Here is a 16814-nt window from a genome sequence, read left to right on the forward strand (position 1 = left end):
TATGTGTCCCGGAGTTAAGGTGAGAGAGTGCTACGTGTCCCGGAGTTAAGGTGAGAGAGCTACGTGTCCCGGAGTTAAGCTGAGAGAGTGCTACGTGTCCCGGAGTTAAGGTGAGAGAGAGCTCCGTGTCCCGGAGTTAAGGTGAGAGAGTGCTACGTGTCCCGGAGTTAAGGTGAGAGAGTGCTACGTGTCCCGGAGTTAAGGTGAGAGAGTGCTACGTGTCCCGGAGTTAAGGTGAGAGAGCGCTCCATGTCCCGGAGTTAAGGTGAGAGAGTGCTATGTGTCCCGGAGTTAAGGTGAGAGAGAGCTCCGTGTCCCGGAGTTAAGGTGAGAGAGAGCTCTGTGTCCCGGAGTTAAGGTGAGAGAGTGCTACGTGTCCCGGAGTTAAGGTGAGCGAGAGCTCCGTGTCCCGGAGTTAAGGTGAGAGAGTGCTACGTGTCCCGGAGTTAAGGTGAGAGAGTGCTACGTGTCCCGGGGTTAAGGTGAGAGAGTGCTACGTGTCCAGGGGTTAAGGTGAGAGAGGGCTCCGTGTCCCGGAGTTAAGGTGAGAGAGCGCTCCGTGTCCCGGAGTTAAGGTGAGAGAGCGCTCCGTGTCCCGGAGTTAAGGTGAGAGAGTGCTACGTGTCCCGGAGTTAAGGTGAGAGAGCTACGTGTCCCGGAGTTAAGGTGAGAAAGCGCTCCGTGTCCCGGAGTTAAGGTGAGAGAGTGCTACGTGTCCCGGAGTTAAGGTGAGAGAGTGCTACGTGTCCCGGAGTTAAGGTGAGAGAGCTACGTGTCCCGGAGTTAAGGTGAGAGAGAGCTCCGTGTCCCGGAGTTAAGGTGAGAGAGCGCTCCGTGTCCCGGAGTTAAGGTGAGAGAGCGCTCCGTGTCCCAGAGATAAGGTGAGAGAGCGCTCCGTGTCCCGGAGTTAAGGTGAGAGAGTGCTACGTGTCCCGGAGTTAAGGTGAGAGAGCTACGTGTCCCGGAGTTAAGGTGAGAGAGAGCTACATGTCCCGGAGTTAAGGTGAGAGAGAGCTCTGTGTCCCGGAGTTAAGGTGAGAGAGCGCTCCGTGTCTCGGAGTTAAGGTGAGAGAGCGCTCCGTGTCTCGGAGTTAAGGTGAGAGAGCGCTCCGTGTCCCGGAGTTAAGGTGAGAGAGAGCTCCGTGTCCCGGAGTTAAGGTGAGAGAGCTCCGTGTCCCAGAGTTAAGGTGAGAGAGAGCTCCGTGTCCCGGAGTTAAGGTGAGAGAGAGCTCCGTGTCCTGGAGATAAGGCGAGAGAGCTCCGTGTCCGGAGTTAAGGTGAGAGAGCGCTACGTGTCCCGGAGTTAAGGTGAGAGAGTGCTCCGTGTCCCGGAGTTAAGGTGAGAGAGCGCTACGTGTCCCGGAGTTAAGGTGAGAGAGTGCTCCGTGTTAAGGTGAGAGAGTGCTCCGTGTCCCGGAGTTAAGGTGAGAGAGTGCTCCGTGTCCCGGAGTTAAGGTGAGAGAGCTACGTGTCCCGGGGTTAAGGTGAGAGAGAGCTCCGTGTCCCGGAGTTAAGGTGAGAGAGAGCTACGTGTCCCGGGGTTAAGGTGAGAGAGTGCTCCGTGTCCGGAGTTAAGGTGAGAGAGCGCTACGTGTCCCAGAGATAAGGTGAGAGAGCTCCGTGTCCGGAGTTAAGGTGAGAGAGCGCTCCGTGCCCCGGAGTTAAGGTGAGAGAGCGCTACGTGTCCCGGAGTTAAGGTGAGAGAGTGCTCCGTGTCCCGGAGTTAAGGTGAGAGAGAGAGCTACGTGTCCCGGGGTTAAGGTGAGAGAGTGCTCCGTGTCCGGAGTTAAGGTGAGAGAGCGCTACGTGTCCCAGAGATAAGGTGAGAGAGCTCCGTGTCCGGAGTTAAGGTGAGAGAGCGCTCCTTGCCCCGGAGTTAAGGTGAGAGAGCGCTACGTGTCCCGGAGTTAAGGTGAGAGAGTGCTCCGTGTCCCGGAGTTAAGGTGAGAGAGCTCTGTGTCCCAGAGTTAAGGTGAGAGAGCGCTACGTGCCCCGGAGATAAGGTGAGAGAGAGCTCCGTGCCCCGGAGATAAGGTGAGAGAGAGCTCCGTGTCCCGGAGTTAAGGTGAGAGAGAGCTCCGTGTCCCGGAGTTAAGGTGAGAGAGCGCTCCGTGTCCCGGAGTTAAGGTGAGAGAGCGCTCCGTGTCCCGGAGATAAGGTGAGAGAGAGCTCCGTGTCCCGGAGTTAAGGTGAGAGAGAGCTCCGTGTCCCGGAGTTAAGGTGAGAGAGCGCTCCGTGTCCCGGAGTTAAGGTGAGAGAGCGCTACGTGTCCCGGAGTTAAGGTGAGAGAGCTCGGTGTCCCGGAGTTAAGGTGAGAGAGCGCTCCGTGTCCCGGAGTTAAGGTGAGAGAGCGCTACGTGTCCCGGAGTTAAGGTGAGAGAGAGCTATGTGTCCCAAAGATAAGGTGAGAGAGCGCTACGTGTCCCGGGGTAAAGGTGAGAGAGCGCTCCGTGTCCCGGAGTTAAGGTGAGAGAGCGCAACGTGTCCCAGAGATAAGGTGAGAGAGCGCTCCGTGTCCCAGAGATAAGGTGAGAGAGCGCTACGTGTCCCGGAGTTAAGGTGAGAGAGCGCTCCGTGTCCCGGAGGTAAGGTGAGAGAGCGCTACGTGTCCCGGAGTTAAGGTGAGAGAGAGCTCCGTGTCCCGGAGTTAAGGTGAGAGAGTGCTCCGTGTCCCGGAGTTAAGGTGAGAGAGAGCTCCGTGTCCCGGAGTTAAGGTGAGAGAGAGCTCCGTGTCCCAGAGTTAAGGTGAGAGAGCGCTCCGTGTCCCGGAGTTAAGGTGAGAGGGAGCTCTGTGTCCCAGAGATAAGGTGAGAGAGCGCTCCGTGTCCCGGAGTTAAGGTGAGCGAGAGCTCCGTGTCCCGGAGTTAAGGTGAGAGAGTGCTACGTGTCCCGGAGTTAAGGTGAGAGAGTGCTACGTGTCCCGGGGTTAAGGTGAGAGAGTGCTACGTGTCCAGGGGTTAAGGTGAGAGAGGGCTCCGTGTCCCGGAGTTAAGGTGAGAGAGCGCTCCGTGTCCCGGAGTTAAGGTGAGAGAGCGCTCCGTGTCCCGGAGTTAAGGTGAGAGAGTGCTACGTGTCCCGGAGTTAAGGTGAGAGAGCTACGTGTCCCGGAGTTAAGGTGAGAAAGCGCTCCGTGTCCCGGAGTTAAGGTGAGAGAGTGCTACGTGTCCCGGAGTTAAGGTGAGAGAGTGCTACGTGTCCCGGAGTTAAGGTGAGAGAGCTACGTGTCCCGGAGTTAAGGTGAGAGAGAGCTCCGTGTCCCGGAGTTAAGGTGAGAGAGCGCTCCGTGTCCCGGAGTTAAGGTGAGAGAGCGCTCCGTGTCCCAGAGATAAGGTGAGAGAGCGCTCCGTGTCCCGGAGTTAAGGTGAGAGAGTGCTACGTGTCCCGGAGTTAAGGTGAGAGAGCTACGTGTCCCGGAGTTAAGGTGAGAGAGAGCTACATGTCCCGGAGTTAAGGTGAGAGAGAGCTCTGTGTCCCGGAGTTAAGGTGAGAGAGCGCTCCGTGTCTCGGAGTTAAGGTGAGAGAGCGCTCCGTGTCTCGGAGTTAAGGTGAGAGAGCGCTCCGTGTCCCGGAGTTAAGGTGAGAGAGAGCTCCGTGTCCCGGAGTTAAGGTGAGAGAGCTCCGTGTCCCAGAGTTAAGGTGAGAGAGAGCTCCGTGTCCCGGAGTTAAGGTGAGAGAGAGCTCCGTGTCCTGGAGATAAGGCGAGAGAGCTCCGTGTCCGGAGTTAAGGTGAGAGAGCGCTACGTGTCCCGGAGTTAAGGTGAGAGAGTGCTCCGTGTCCCGGAGTTAAGGTGAGAGAGCGCTACGTGTCCCGGAGTTAAGGTGAGAGAGTGCTCCGTGTTAAGGTGAGAGAGTGCTCCGTGTCCCGGAGTTAAGGTGAGAGAGTGCTCCGTGTCCCGGAGTTAAGGTGAGAGAGCTACGTGTCCCGGGGTTAAGGTGAGAGAGAGCTCCGTGTCCCGGAGTTAAGGTGAGAGAGAGCTACGTGTCCCGGGGTTAAGGTGAGAGAGTGCTCCGTGTCCGGAGTTAAGGTGAGAGAGCGCTACGTGTCCCAGAGATAAGGTGAGAGAGCTCCGTGTCCGGAGTTAAGGTGAGAGAGCGCTCCGTGCCCCGGAGTTAAGGTGAGAGAGCGCTACGTGTCCCGGAGTTAAGGTGAGAGAGTGCTCCGTGTCCCGGAGTTAAGGTGAGAGAGAGAGCTACGTGTCCCGGGGTTAAGGTGAGAGAGTGCTCCGTGTCCGGAGTTAAGGTGAGAGAGCGCTACGTGTCCCAGAGATAAGGTGAGAGAGCTCCGTGTCCGGAGTTAAGGTGAGAGAGCGCTCCTTGCCCCGGAGTTAAGGTGAGAGAGCGCTACGTGTCCCGGAGTTAAGGTGAGAGAGTGCTCCGTGTCCCGGAGTTAAGGTGAGAGAGCTCTGTGTCCCAGAGTTAAGGTGAGAGAGCGCTACGTGCCCCGGAGATAAGGTGAGAGAGAGCTCCGTGCCCCGGAGATAAGGTGAGAGAGAGCTCCGTGTCCCGGAGTTAAGGTGAGAGAGAGCTCCGTGTCCCGGAGTTAAGGTGAGAGAGCGCTCCGTGTCCCGGAGTTAAGGTGAGAGAGCGCTCCGTGTCCCGGAGATAAGGTGAGAGAGAGCTCCGTGTCCCGGAGTTAAGGTGAGAGAGAGCTCCGTGTCCCGGAGTTAAGGTGAGAGAGCGCTCCGTGTCCCGGAGTTAAGGTGAGAGAGCGCTACGTGTCCCGGAGTTAAGGTGAGAGAGCTCGGTGTCCCGGAGTTAAGGTGAGAGAGCGCTCCGTGTCCCGGAGTTAAGGTGAGAGAGCGCTACGTGTCCCGGAGTTAAGGTGAGAGAGAGCTATGTGTCCCAAAGATAAGGTGAGAGAGCGCTACGTGTCCCGGGGTAAAGGTGAGAGAGCGCTCCGTGTCCCGGAGTTAAGGTGAGAGAGCGCAACGTGTCCCAGAGATAAGGTGAGAGAGCGCTCCGTGTCCCAGAGATAAGGTGAGAGAGCGCTACGTGTCCCGGAGTTAAGGTGAGAGAGCGCTCCGTGTCCCGGAGGTAAGGTGAGAGAGCGCTACGTGTCCCGGAGTTAAGGTGAGAGAGAGCTCCGTGTCCCGGAGTTAAGGTGAGAGAGTGCTCCGTGTCCCGGAGTTAAGGTGAGAGAGAGCTCCGTGTCCCGGAGTTAAGGTGAGAGAGAGCTCCGTGTCCCAGAGTTAAGGTGAGAGAGCGCTCCGTGTCCCGGAGTTAAGGTGAGAGGGAGCTCTGTGTCCCAGAGATAAGGTGAGAGAGCGCTCCGTGTCCCGGAGTTAAGGTGAGAGAGCGCTACGTGTCCCGGAGTTAAGGTGAGAGAGCGCTACGTGTCCCGGAGTTAAGGTGAGAGAGAGCTCCGTGTCCCGGAGTTAAGGTGAGAGAGAGCTCCGTGTCCCAGAGTTAAGGTGAGAGAGCTCTGTGTCCCAGAGATAAGGTGAGAGAGCGCTCCGTGTCCCGGAGTTAAGGTGAGAGAGAGCTCCGTGTCCCGGAGTTAAGGTGAGAGAGTGCTCCGTGTCCCAGAGATAAGGTGAGAGCGCTCCGTGTCCCGGAGTTAAGGTGAGAGAGCGCTACGTGTCCCGGAGTTAAGGTGAGAGAGTGCTCCGTGTCCCGGAGTTAAGGTGAGAGAGAGCTACGTGTCCCGGAGTTAAGGTGAGAGAGCGCTCCGTGTCCCGGAGTTAAGGTGAGAGAGAGCTATGTGTCCCAGAGATAAGGTGAGAGAGCTCCGTGTCCGGAGTTAAGGTGAGAGAGAGCTCCGTGTCCGGAGTTAAGGTGAGAGAGTGCTACGTGTCCCGGAGTTAAGGTGAGAGAGCGCTCCGTGTCCCGGAGTTAAGGTGAGAGAGTGCTACGTGTCCCGGAGTTAAGGTGAGAGAGCTACGTGTCCCGGAGTTAAGGTGAGAGAGTGCTACGTGTCCCGGAGTTAAGGTGAGAGAGTGCTACGTGTCCCGGAGTTAAGGTGAGAGAGTGCTACGTGTCCCAGAGATAAGGTGAGAGAGCTCCGTGTCCCGGAGATAAGGTGAGAGAGAGCTCCGTGTCCCAGAGATAAGGTGAGAGAGCGCTACGTGTCCCGGAGTTAAGGTGAGAGAGCGCTCCGTGTCCCGGAGTTAAGGTGAGAGAGCGCTCCGTGTCCCGGAGTTAAGGTGAGAGAGCGCTCCGTGTCCCGGAGGTAAGGTGAGAGAGAGCTCCGTGTCCCGGAGTTAAGGTGAGAGAGTGCTCCGTGTCCCGGAGTTAAGGTGAGAGAGAGCTCCGTGTCCCGGAGTTAAGGTGAGAGAGAGCTCCGTGTCCCGGAGTTAAGGTGAGAGAGAGCTCCGTGTCCCAGAGTTAAGGTGAGAGAGAGCTCCGTGTCCCAGAGTTAAGGTGAGAGAGCGCTCCGTGTCCCGGAGCTAAGGTGAGAGAGAGCTCTGTGTCCCAGAGATAAGGTGAGAGAGCGCTCCGTGTCCTGGAGTTAAGGTGAGAGAGCGCTACGTGTCCCGGAGTTAAGGTGAGAGAGAGCTCCGTGTCCCGGAGTTAAGGTGAGAGAGAGCTCCGTGTCCCGGAGTTAAGGTGAGAGAGCTCTGTGTCCCAGAGATAAGGTGAGAGAGAGCTCCGTGTCCCGGAGTTAAGGTGAGAGAGTGCTCCGTGTCCCGGAGTTAAGGTGAGAGAGAGCTATGTGTCCCAGAGATAAGGTGAGAGAGCGCTACGTGTCCCGGGGTAAAGGTGAGAGAGCGCTCCGTGTCCCGGAGTTAAGGTGAGAGAGCGCTACGTGTCCTAGAGATAAGGTGAGAGAGCGCTCCGTGTCCCAGAGATAAGGTGAGAGAGCGCTACGTGTCCCGGAGTTAAGGTGAGAGAGCGCTCCGTGTCCCGGAGGTAAGGTGAGAGAGCGCTACGTGTCCCGGAGTTAAGGTGAGAGAGAGCTCCGTGTCCCGGAGTTAAGGTGAGAGAGTGCTCCGTGTCCCGGAGTTAAGGTGAGAGAGAGCTCCGTGTCCCGGAGTTAAGGTGAGAGAGAGCTCCGTGTCCCAGAGTTAAGGTGAGAGAGCGCTCCGTGTCCCGGAGTTAAGGTGAGAGGGAGCTCTGTGTCCCAGAGATAAGGTGAGAGAGCGCTCCGTGTCCCGGAGTTAAGGTGAGAGAGCGCTACGTGTCCCGGAGTTAAGGTGAGAGAACGCTACGTGTCCCGGAGTTAAGGTGAGAGAGAGCTCCGTGTCCCGGAGTTAAGGTGAGAGAGAGCTCCGTGTCCCAGAGTTAAGGTGAGAGAGCTCTGTGTCCCAGAGATAAGGTGAGAGAGCGCTCCGTGTCCCGGAGTTAAGGTGAGAGAGAGCTCCGTGTCCCGGAGTTAAGGTGAGAGAGTGCTCCGTGTCCCGGAGTTAAGGTGAGAGAGAGCTACGTGTCCCGGAGTTAAGGTGAGAGAGTGCTCCGTGTCCCAGAGATAAGGTGAGAGCGCTCCGTGTCCCGGAGTTAAGGTGAGAGAGCGCTACGTGTCCCGGAGTTAAGGTGAGAGAGTGCTCCGTGTCCCGGAGATAAGGTGAGAGAGAGCTACGTGTCCCGGAGTTAAGGTGAGAGAGCGCTCCGTGTCCCGGAGTTAAGGTGAGAGAGAGCTATGTGTCCCAGAGATAAGGTGAGAGAGCTCCGTGTCCGGAGTTAAGGTGAGAGAGAGCTCCGTGTCCGGAGTTAAGGTGAGAGAGTGCTACGTGTCCCGGAGTTAAGGTGAGAGAGCGCTACGTGTCCCGGAGTTAAGGTGAGAGAGTGCTACGTGTCCCAGAGATAAGGTGAGAGAGCTCCGTGTCCCGGAGATAAGGTGAGAGAGAGCTCCGTGTCCCAGAGATAAGGTGAGAGAGCGCTACGTGTCCCGGAGTTAAGGTGAGAGAGCGCTCCGTGTCCCGGAGTTAAGGTGAGAGAGCGCTCCGTGTCCCGGAGGTAAGGTGAGAGAGCGCTACGTGTCCCGGAGTTAAGGTGAGAGAGAGCTCCGTGTCCCGGAGTTAAGGTGAGAGAGAGCTCCGTGTCCCGGAGTTAAGGTGAGAGAGAGCTCCGTGTCCCAGAGTTAAGGTGAGAGAGAGCTCCGTGTCCCAGAGTTAAGGTGAGAGAGCGCTCCGTGTCCCGGAGCTAAGGTGAGAGAGAGCTCTGTGTCCCAGAGATAAGGTGAGAGAGCGCTCCGTGTCCTGGAGTTAAGGTGAGAGAGCGCTACGTGTCCCGGAGTTAAGGTGAGAGAGCGCTACGTGTCCCGGAGTTAAGGTGAGAGAGAGCTCCGTGTCCCGGAGTTAAGGTGAGAGAGAGCTCCGTGTCCCAGAGTTAAGGTGAGAGAGCTCTGTGTCCCAGAGATAAGGTGAGAGAGAGCTCCGTGTCCCGGAGTTAAGGTGAGAGAGAGCTCCGTGTCCCGGAGTTAAGGTGAGAGAGTGCTCCGTGTCCCGGAGTTAAGGTGAGAGAGAGCTACGTGTCCCGGAGTTAAGGTGAGAGAGTGCTCCGTGTCCCAGAGATAAGGTGAGAGAGCGCTCCGTGTCCCGGAGTTAAGGTGAGAGAGCGCTACGTGTCCCGGAGTTAAGGTGAGAGAGTGCTCCGTGTCCCGGAGTTAAGGTGAGAGAGAGCTACGTGTCCCGGAGTTAAGGTGAGAGAGCGCTCCGTGTCCCGGAGTTAAGGTGAGAGAGAGCTACGTGTCCCAGAGATAAGGTGAGAGAGCTCCGTGTCCGGAGTTAAGGTGAGAGAGAGCTCCGTGTCCGGAGTTAAGGTGAGAGAGCGCTACGTGTCCCGGAGTTAAGGTGAGAGAGTGCTCCGTGTCCCGGAGTTAAGGTGAGAGAGTGCTCTGTGTCCCGGAGTTAAGGTGAGAGAGTGCTCTGTGTCCCGGAGTTAAGGTGAGAGAGCGCTACGTGTCCCGGAGTTAAGGTGAGAGAGCGCTACGTGTCCCGGAGTTAAGGTGAGAGAGTGCTCTGTGTCCCGGAGTTAAGGTGAGAGAGCGCTCCGTGTCCCGGAGTTAAGGTGAGAGAGCGCTACGTGTCCCGGAGTTAAGGTGAGAGAGTGCTCCGTGTCCCAGAGATAAGGTGAGAGTGCTCCGTGTCCCGGGGTTAAGGTGAGAGAGTGCTACGTGTCCCGGAGTTAAGGTGAGAGAGTGCTACGTGTCCCGGAGTTAAGGTGAGAGAGTGCTACGTGTCCCGGAGTTAAGGTGAGAGAGTGCTACGTGTCCCGGAGTTAAGGTGAGAGAGTGCTCCGTGTCCCGGAGTTAAGGTGAGAGAGTGCTCTGTGTCCCGGAGTTAAGGTGAGAGAGCGCTCCGTGTCCCGGAGTTAAGGTGAGAGAGCGCTCCGTGTCCCGGAGTTAAGGTGAGAGAGCGCTCTGTGTCCCGGAGTTAAGGTGAGAGAGCGCTACGTGTCCCGGAGTTAAGGTGAGAGAGTGCTACGTGTCCCGGAGTTAAGGTGAGAGAGTGCTACGTGTCCCGGAGTTAAGGTGAGAGAGTGCTACGTGTCCCGGAGTTAAGGTGAGAGAGTGCTACGTGTCCCGGAGTTAAGGTGAGAGAGCTACGTGTCCCGGAGTTAAGGTGAGAGCTACGTGTCCCGGAGTTAAGGTGAGAGAGTGCTCCGTGTCCCGGAGTTAAGGTGAGAGAGTGCTCCGTGTCCCGGAGTTAAGGTGAGAGAGCGCTACGTGTCCCGGAGTTAAGGTGAGAGAGCTACGTGTCCCGGAGTTAAGGTGAGAGAGCGCTCCGTGTCCCGGAGTTAAGGTGAGAGAGTGCTACGTGTCCTGGAGTTAAGGTGAGAGAGCTACGTGTCCCGGAGTTAAGGTGAGAGAGTGCTCCGTGTCCCGGGGTTAAGGTGAGATAGCGCTCCGTGTCCCAGAGATAAGGTGAGAGAGCGCTCCGTGTCCCAGAGATAAGGTGAGAGAGAGCTCCGTGTCCCGGAGTTAAGGTGAGAGAGCTCCGTGTCCCGGAGTTAAGGTGAGAGAGAGCTCCGTGTCCCGGAGTTAAGGTGAGAGAGCGCTCCGTGTCCCGGAGTTAAGGTGAGAGAGCTACGTGTCCCGGAGTTAAGGTGAGAGAGTGCTCCGTGTCCCGGAGTTAAGGTGAGAGAGCTCCGTGTCCCGGAGTTAAGGTGAGAGAGCGCTACGTGTCCCAGAGTTAAGGTGAGAGAGTGCTACGTGTCCCAGAGTTAAGGTGAGAGAGTGCTACGTGTCCCGGAGTTAAGGTGAGAGAGTGCTACGTGTCCCGGAGTTAAGGTGAGAGTGCTACGTGTCCCGGAGTTAAGGTGAGAGAGCGCTCCGTGTCCCGGAGTTAAGGTGAGAGAGCGCTACGTGTCCCGGAGTTAAGGTGAGAGAGCTCTGTGTCCGGAGTTAAGGTGAGAGAGTGCTACGTGTCCCAGAGTTAAGGTGAGAGTGCTACGTGTCCCGGAGTTAAGGTGAGAGAGAGCTACGTGTCCCAGAGTTAAGGTGAGAGAGCGCTATGTGTCCCAGAGTTAAGGTGAGAGAGCGCTACGTGTCCCAGAGTTAAGGTGAGAGTGCTACGTGTCCCGGAGTTAAGGTGAGAGAGAGCTACGTGTCCCAGAGTTAAGGTGAGAGAGCGCTACGTGTCCCAGAGTTAAGGTGAGAGAGTGCTACGTGTCCCAGAGTTAAGGTGAGAGTGCTACGTGTCCCAGAGTTAAGGTGAGAGAGCGCTACGTGTCCCGGAGTTAAGGTGAGAGTGCTACGTGTCCCGGAGTTAAGGTGAGAGAGTGCTACGTGTCCCGGAGTTAAGGTGAGAGAGCGCTCCGTGTCCCGGGGTTAAGGTGAGAGAGTGCTACGTGTCCCGGGGTTAAGGTGAGAGAGTGCTACGTGTCCCGGAGTTAAGGTGAGAGAGCGCTCCGTGTCCCGGGGTTAAGGTGAGAGAGAGCTACGTGTCCCGGAGGTAAGGTGAGAGAGCTACGTGTCCCGGGGTTAAGGTGAGAGAGAGCTACGTGTCCCGGAGTTAAGGTGAGAGAGCTACGTGCCCCGGAGTTAAGGTGAGAAAGCGCTCCGTGTCCCGGGGTTAAGGTGAGAGAGCGCTCCGTGTCCCAGAGATAAGGTGAGAGAGTGCTCCGTGTCCCGGAGATAAGGTGAGAGAGCTCCGGTACCTTTAGACATGTCCGTCAGAATCTGCTTGACAGAATTATCCGTCTCCTTCAGCTTCTCCATGAGCTTGTTCCCTGGGGGCAGCGAGGTTACACGGGGTTACAAGATGAGATGGGTGACCCCAATACCTGTAAACTCCCCCCCCCCCCTCTCCCCCCTCCTCACCCTCTTCGGACAGACGCTTCACTTGTGAGTGTACACTAACGCTCAGGTTACTCAGCTGGTACTGTACGGTGCGATCCGCCGGTTCCGCTCCGGGGGCTGTAAGGACGAAAGGATTCCCGTGTGGGGGGGAACATTTATAGGGCGGGCAAGAAAATCCCATGCAGTTAGTGAGGCTGCCCGCCAGTGAGTGAGACTGTTACCCAGTGAGTGAGGCTGCCCGCCAGTGAGTGAGACTGTTACCCAGTGAGTGAGACTGTTCCCCAGTGAGTGAGACTGTTCCCCCAGTGAGTGAGACTGTTCCCCCAGTGAGTGAGACTGTGCCCCAGTGAGTGAGACTGTGCCCCAGTGAGTGAGACTGTGCCCCAGTGAGTGAGACTGTGCCCCAGTGAGTGAGACTGTGCCCCAGTGAGTGAGACTGTGCCCCAGTGAGTGAGACTGTGCCCCAGTGAGTGAGACTGTGCCCCAGTGAGTGAGACTGTGCCCCAGTGAGCGAGACTGTGCCCCAGTGAGCGAGACTGTGCCCCAGTGAGCGAGGCTGTGCCCCAGTCAGCGAGGCTGTGCCCCAGTGAGCGAGACTGTGCCCCAGTGAGTGAGACTGTGCCCCAGTGAGCGAGGCTGCTCTCCAGTGAGTTAGACTGTGCCCCAGTGAGTGAGACAGTGCCCCAGTGAGCGAGGCTGTGCCCCAGTGAGCAAGGCTGCTCTCCAGTGAGTTAGACTGTGCCCCAGTGAGTGAGACAGTGCCCCAGTGAGCGAGGCTGTGCCCCAGTGAGCAAGGCTGCTCTCCAGTGAGTGAGACTGTGCCCCAGTGAGTGAGGCTGCCCACCAGTGAGTGAGTGCAACCCAGTGAGTGAGACTGTGCCCCAGTGAGTGAGTGCGCCCCAATGAGCGAGACTGTGCCCCAGTGAGCGAGACTGTGCCCCAGTGAGCGAGACTGTGCCCCAGTGAGCGAGACTGTGCCCCAGTGAGCGAGACTGTGCCCCAGTGAGCGAGACTGTGCCCCAGTGAGCGAGACTGTGCCCCAGTGAGCGAGACTGTGCCCCAGTGAGCGAGACTGTGCCCCAGTGAGCGAGACTGTGCCCCAGTGAGCGAGACTGTGCCCCAGTGAGCGAGACTGTGCCCCAGTGAGCGAGACTGTGCCCCAGTGAGCGAGACTGTGCTCCAGTGAGCGAGACTGTGCTCCAGTGAGCGAGACTGTGCCCCAGTGAGCGAGACTGTGCCCCAGTGAGCGAGACTGCGCCCCAGTGAGTGAGGCTGCTCTCCAATGAGTGAGACTGTGTCCCAGTGAGCGAGACTGTGCCCCCTTGAGTGAAACTAGGCCCCAGTGAGTGAGACTGAGCCCCAGTGAGACTGTGCCCCAGTGAGTGAGGCTGCCCACCAGTGAGTGAGTGCAACCCAGTGAGTGAGACTGTGCCCCAGTTAGTGAAACTGTGCCCCAGTGAGTGAAATTGTGCCCCAGTGACTGAAATTGTGCCCCAGTGAGTGAGACTGTGCCCCAGTGAGTGAGACTGTGCCCCAGTGAGTGAAACTGTGCCCCAGTGAGTGAGACTGTGCCCCAGTGAGTGAGACTGTGCCCCAGTGAGTGAGACTGTGCCCCAGTGAGTGAGACTGTGCCCCAGTGAGTGAGACTGTGCCCCAGTGAGTGAGACTGTGCCCCAGTGAGTGAGACTGTGCCCCAGTGAGTGAGACTGTGCCCCAGTGAGTGAGACTGTGCCCCAGTGAGTGAGACTGTGCCCCAGTGAGTGAGACTGTGCCCCAGTGAGTGAGACTGTGCCCCAGTGAGTGAGGCTGTCTGCCAGTGAGTGCAACCCAGTGAGCGAGACTGTGCAACCCAGTGAGCGAGACTGTGCCCCAGTGAGCGAGACTGTGCCCCAGTGAGCGAGACTGTGCCCCAGTGAGCGAGACTGTGCCCCAGTGAGCGAGACTGTGCCCCAGTGAGTGAAACTGTGCCCCAGTGAGTGAAACTGTGCCCCAGTGAGTGAAACTGTGCCCCAGTGAGTGAGACTGTGCCCCAGTGAGTGAAACTGTGCCCCAGTGAGTGAGACTGTGCCCCAGTGAGTGAGGCTGCCTGCCAGTGAGTGAGACTGTGCCCCAGTGAGTGAGGCTGCCTGCCAGTGAGTGAGTGCAACCCAGTGAGTGAGACTGTGCCCCAGTGAGTGAGACTGTGCCCCAGTGAGTGAGACTGTGCCCCAGTGAGTGAGACTGTGCCCCAGTGAGCGAGACTGTGCCCCAGTGAGTGAGACTGTGCCCCAGAGAGCGAGACTGTGCCCCAGAGAGTTAGACTGTGCCCCAGAGAGTGAGGACATCTTATGAGGACTGAAAGTGCTGAGTGTTGTGTGAGTGTGCACTCACTTCTGACAGTCGCAACAAGTACGATGATGATGATGACGAGACCAGCGGAGAGAGAGCTGAGACCGCAGAGGAGACGCGAGGAGGGAGGGAGGGGCCAGGGGTACGAAGACATCCTGAGAACTGCAGAGAGAGGGGGGAAAGGGATGGGGGAGGAGAGGGAGAAGGAGGGGAAGAGAGGGAGAAGGGAGTGGGAGAGGAGAGGGAGAAGGGGGGAAGAGAGGGAGAAGGAGGGGAAGAGAGGGAGAAGGAGGGGAAGAAAGGGAGAAGGGAGTGGGAGAGGAGAGGAGAGGAGAGGAAGAAGGGGAGGAAGAGAGGGAGAGGGGGGAAGAGAGGGAAAGGGTGGGGGGAAGAGAGGGAAAGGGCGGGAGCAAGAGGGAGGGAAGAGAGGGAGAAGGGGAGAAGAGAGGGAAAGGGGGGAGGAAGAGAGCCAAAGGGGGGAGGGAGAAGGAGGGAAGAGGGAGACAGGGGGAAAAGAGGGAGAGAGGAGACACTGAGGAAGGGGGAGGAAGATAGGGAGAAGGAGGGAAGTGAGGGAGAAGGGGGGAGAGAGGGAAAGGGGAGGGAGAAGAGGGGAGAGAGGGAGAGGGGAGACAGTGAGGAAGGGGGGAGGAAGAGAGGGAGGAGGAAAGTGAGGGAGAAGGGGGAGAGGGAAAGGGGGGAGGAAGAGGGAGAGAAGGGGGGAGAGAGGGAAAAGGGGGAAGAAGAGAGGTAAAAGGGGGAGGAAGAGAGGGAAAGGGGGAAGGAAAAGAGGGGGAGAGAGGGAAAGGGGGATAGGGAAGGGGGGGAGGAAGAGAGGGAGAGGGGAGGAGGGAAAGGAGGGAAGGAAGAGAGGGAAAGGGCGGGAACAAGAGGGGGTAGGAAGAGAGGGAGAAGGGGGGAAGAGAGGGAGAAGGGGGGAAGAGAGGGAGCGGGGGAAGAGAGGGAGGTGGGGGGAGAGAGGGAGCAGGGGGGAGAGAGGGAGCAGGGGGAGCAGGGGGAGCAGGGGGAGAGAGGGAGCAGGGGGAGAGAGGGAGAGTGATGGAGGGAAGTCATAGAGGGGGGGCGGAGAGAATCCCCTTCCCATTGTAACCTCTAGGACCCCCCCCTCCTCATTACTTCTGGGACCCCCCCCCTCCTCATTACTTCTGGGACCCCCCCCCTCCTCATTACTTCTGGGACCCCCTCTCCCCCAGTTTTGTTGTTACCTGTGCTGTTTGCTGAAGGGTCTTCTACCTGCAGAGGCTGGAGATCCTGATAATGCTGGGACATGTCCTGGGGTAGGGAACCCCCCTTAATGAGAAACCCCCTTATGGTGAGAACCCCCTTATAGTGAGAACCCCCCTTAATGAGAACCCCCCTTAATGAGAACCCCCCTTAATGAGAACCCCCCTTAATGAGAACCCCCTTAATGAGAACCCCCTTATAGTGAGAGCCCCCCTTATAGTGAGAGCCCCCCTTATAGTGAGAACCCCCCTTATAGTGAGAACCCCCTTATAGTGAGAACCCCCTTATAGTGAGAATCCCCCTTATAGTGAGAATCCCCCTTATAGTGAGATCCCCCTTATAGTGAGATCCCCCCTCATAGTGAGAATCCCCCTCACAGTGAGAGCCCCCCTTAATGAGAACCCCCCTCATAGTGAGAATCCCCCTCACAGTGAGAGCCCCCCTCAGAAGCACCCCTTACTCTGATAACCCTTTTATAAGAACCCCCCTCTTTAGGATCACGAGCAGACCTTCGACGGGCTCCTGTCCCGACGCTCTCCTCCCGTCCCGACACTCTCCTCCCGTCCCGACGCTCTCCTCCCGCCCCGACGCTCTCCTCCCGCCCCGACGCTCTCCTCCCGTCCCGACGCTCTCCTCCTGTCCCGACGCTCTCCTCCCGCCCCGACGCTCTCCTCCTGTCCCGTTATTATTATTGTGTCCTCGATAAAGATGGGGTGGGGTGGAGGGGGGGGGCATTAATAACCCACACCCCTCTTCATGAAGTAACCCCCCCTCACCCCCCCTCCCACTAGCACCATAAATAGGAGAATTAGCAGAAATGGGTTCGCTGATCGGATTTCCTTCCTCATTCCACTACAAAGGTCAGCGCCTGTCCAGGGGCGATTAACCCTGTCTGTGCAATTTTGGACACAATGGACTGAGCAATTTCAGTTTTCCAAACAAAAAACACGGGCTAAAGCACGAATTAACCGCGGGTGGGAACAGTGACACCCCCCCCCCCCGTGCTTCCAACGCTACCCGCGACTGTGCGCCGCCGAATAAAACACGCAGGGAAGGCGCACGCACATAAAATAATATATGGCTCAAGACCTCAAGCAAAAGGTAGAAAACGAAATCAAAGAAAAACACTACAGCGCCGACTGTCTATTCGTAAAGCAACATCGCAACCCTCTGCCAGGACCCCTGATGAAGCGTACTCCGCGAAACGCGTCCTGATTGTGAGCAGCCAAGCCAAGCGGAGGGAACCCCGACGGTCTGCGTCATCACCGCAGACCAAAGCGTGCGACGGGAACGCGGAAGTGCCGGGCGAAGAACAGCGCAGAGAGCTGACAGCGCGTCAGCCCCACTGCAGAAGCCCAGCTATCCGCAGGACCACTGCCTCCATCGGTGTTATCCCGAGAAGCGTACCGCACAAATGCCCTGGCAGAGGGTTACTATCAGAGTGAGGGGGGAGGGGGGGACCCAGCGCAGAAAAACGCAACAAATTAGTTAATGGGAAAGGGGGAAATATAGTTAAATACAGTTTGAAGTGACAATGTTAGGTCTCATCCGGAGTCCCCTTCGAGTCTCTGGTCTGCACTGCTCATCCCACAGGTATCTCTAAAACCTCACCCTATGCATTTCACACGATACACTCGCTTCCTCAGGAAACCCCTACGCGTTTCACACGATACACTAGTTTCCTCAGGAATATTATGCCTTTCACAAGACACACTCGCTTCCTCAAGTGCCCCTATGCGTTTAACAAGATACACTTACTTCCTCAGGAAACCCCTATGCGTTTCACAAGATACACTTACTTCCTCAGGATAACCCTTACGCGTTTCACAAGATACACTAGCTTCCTCATGAGTATTATGCCTTTCACAAGATACACTCGCTTCCTCAAGTGCCCCTACGCGTTTCACATGATACACTAGCTTCCTCAGATCTTATGCCTTTCACAAGATACACTCGCTTCTTCAGGAACCCCTACGCATTTCACAAGATAAATTCGCTTCCTCAGGAGCCCCTACACATTTCACAAGTTACATTTGCTTCTTCAGGAGCCCCCACACATTTC

The 16814-nt window shown here is 57.4% G+C and overlaps 1 protein-coding gene across 3 annotated transcripts in view; it reads right to left on the bottom strand.

Annotated features, from left to right (window-relative positions):
- The window catches only part of LOC142486428 (asialoglycoprotein receptor 1-like), a 37555-nt gene extending 22127 nt beyond the window's left edge, over positions 1 to 15428 (bottom strand). For all 3 annotated transcript variants that reach the window (XM_075585021.1, XM_075585020.1, XM_075585019.1), the window contains exons 1-5: positions 15262 to 15428; positions 14734 to 14818; positions 13550 to 13669; positions 11201 to 11296; positions 11038 to 11109 (exon numbers count right to left, since the gene is read on the bottom strand). In XM_075585021.1, coding sequence (XP_075441136.1) covers positions 11038 to 11109; positions 11201 to 11296; positions 13550 to 13669; positions 14734 to 14797 — 352 coding nt within the window. In that variant the 5' untranslated portion in view covers positions 14798 to 14818; positions 15262 to 15428. The remainder of the gene's footprint in view (positions 1 to 11037; positions 11110 to 11200; positions 11297 to 13549; positions 13670 to 14733; positions 14819 to 15261) is intronic.
- Between the last annotated feature and the right edge of the window lie 1386 nt (positions 15429 to 16814).

The sequence above is a fragment of the Ascaphus truei genome, unplaced genomic scaffold, assembly GCF_040206685.1.
Source record: "Ascaphus truei isolate aAscTru1 unplaced genomic scaffold, aAscTru1.hap1 HAP1_SCAFFOLD_861, whole genome shotgun sequence".
In the NCBI taxonomy this organism is placed as follows: domain Eukaryota; kingdom Metazoa; phylum Chordata; class Amphibia; order Anura; family Ascaphidae; genus Ascaphus; species Ascaphus truei.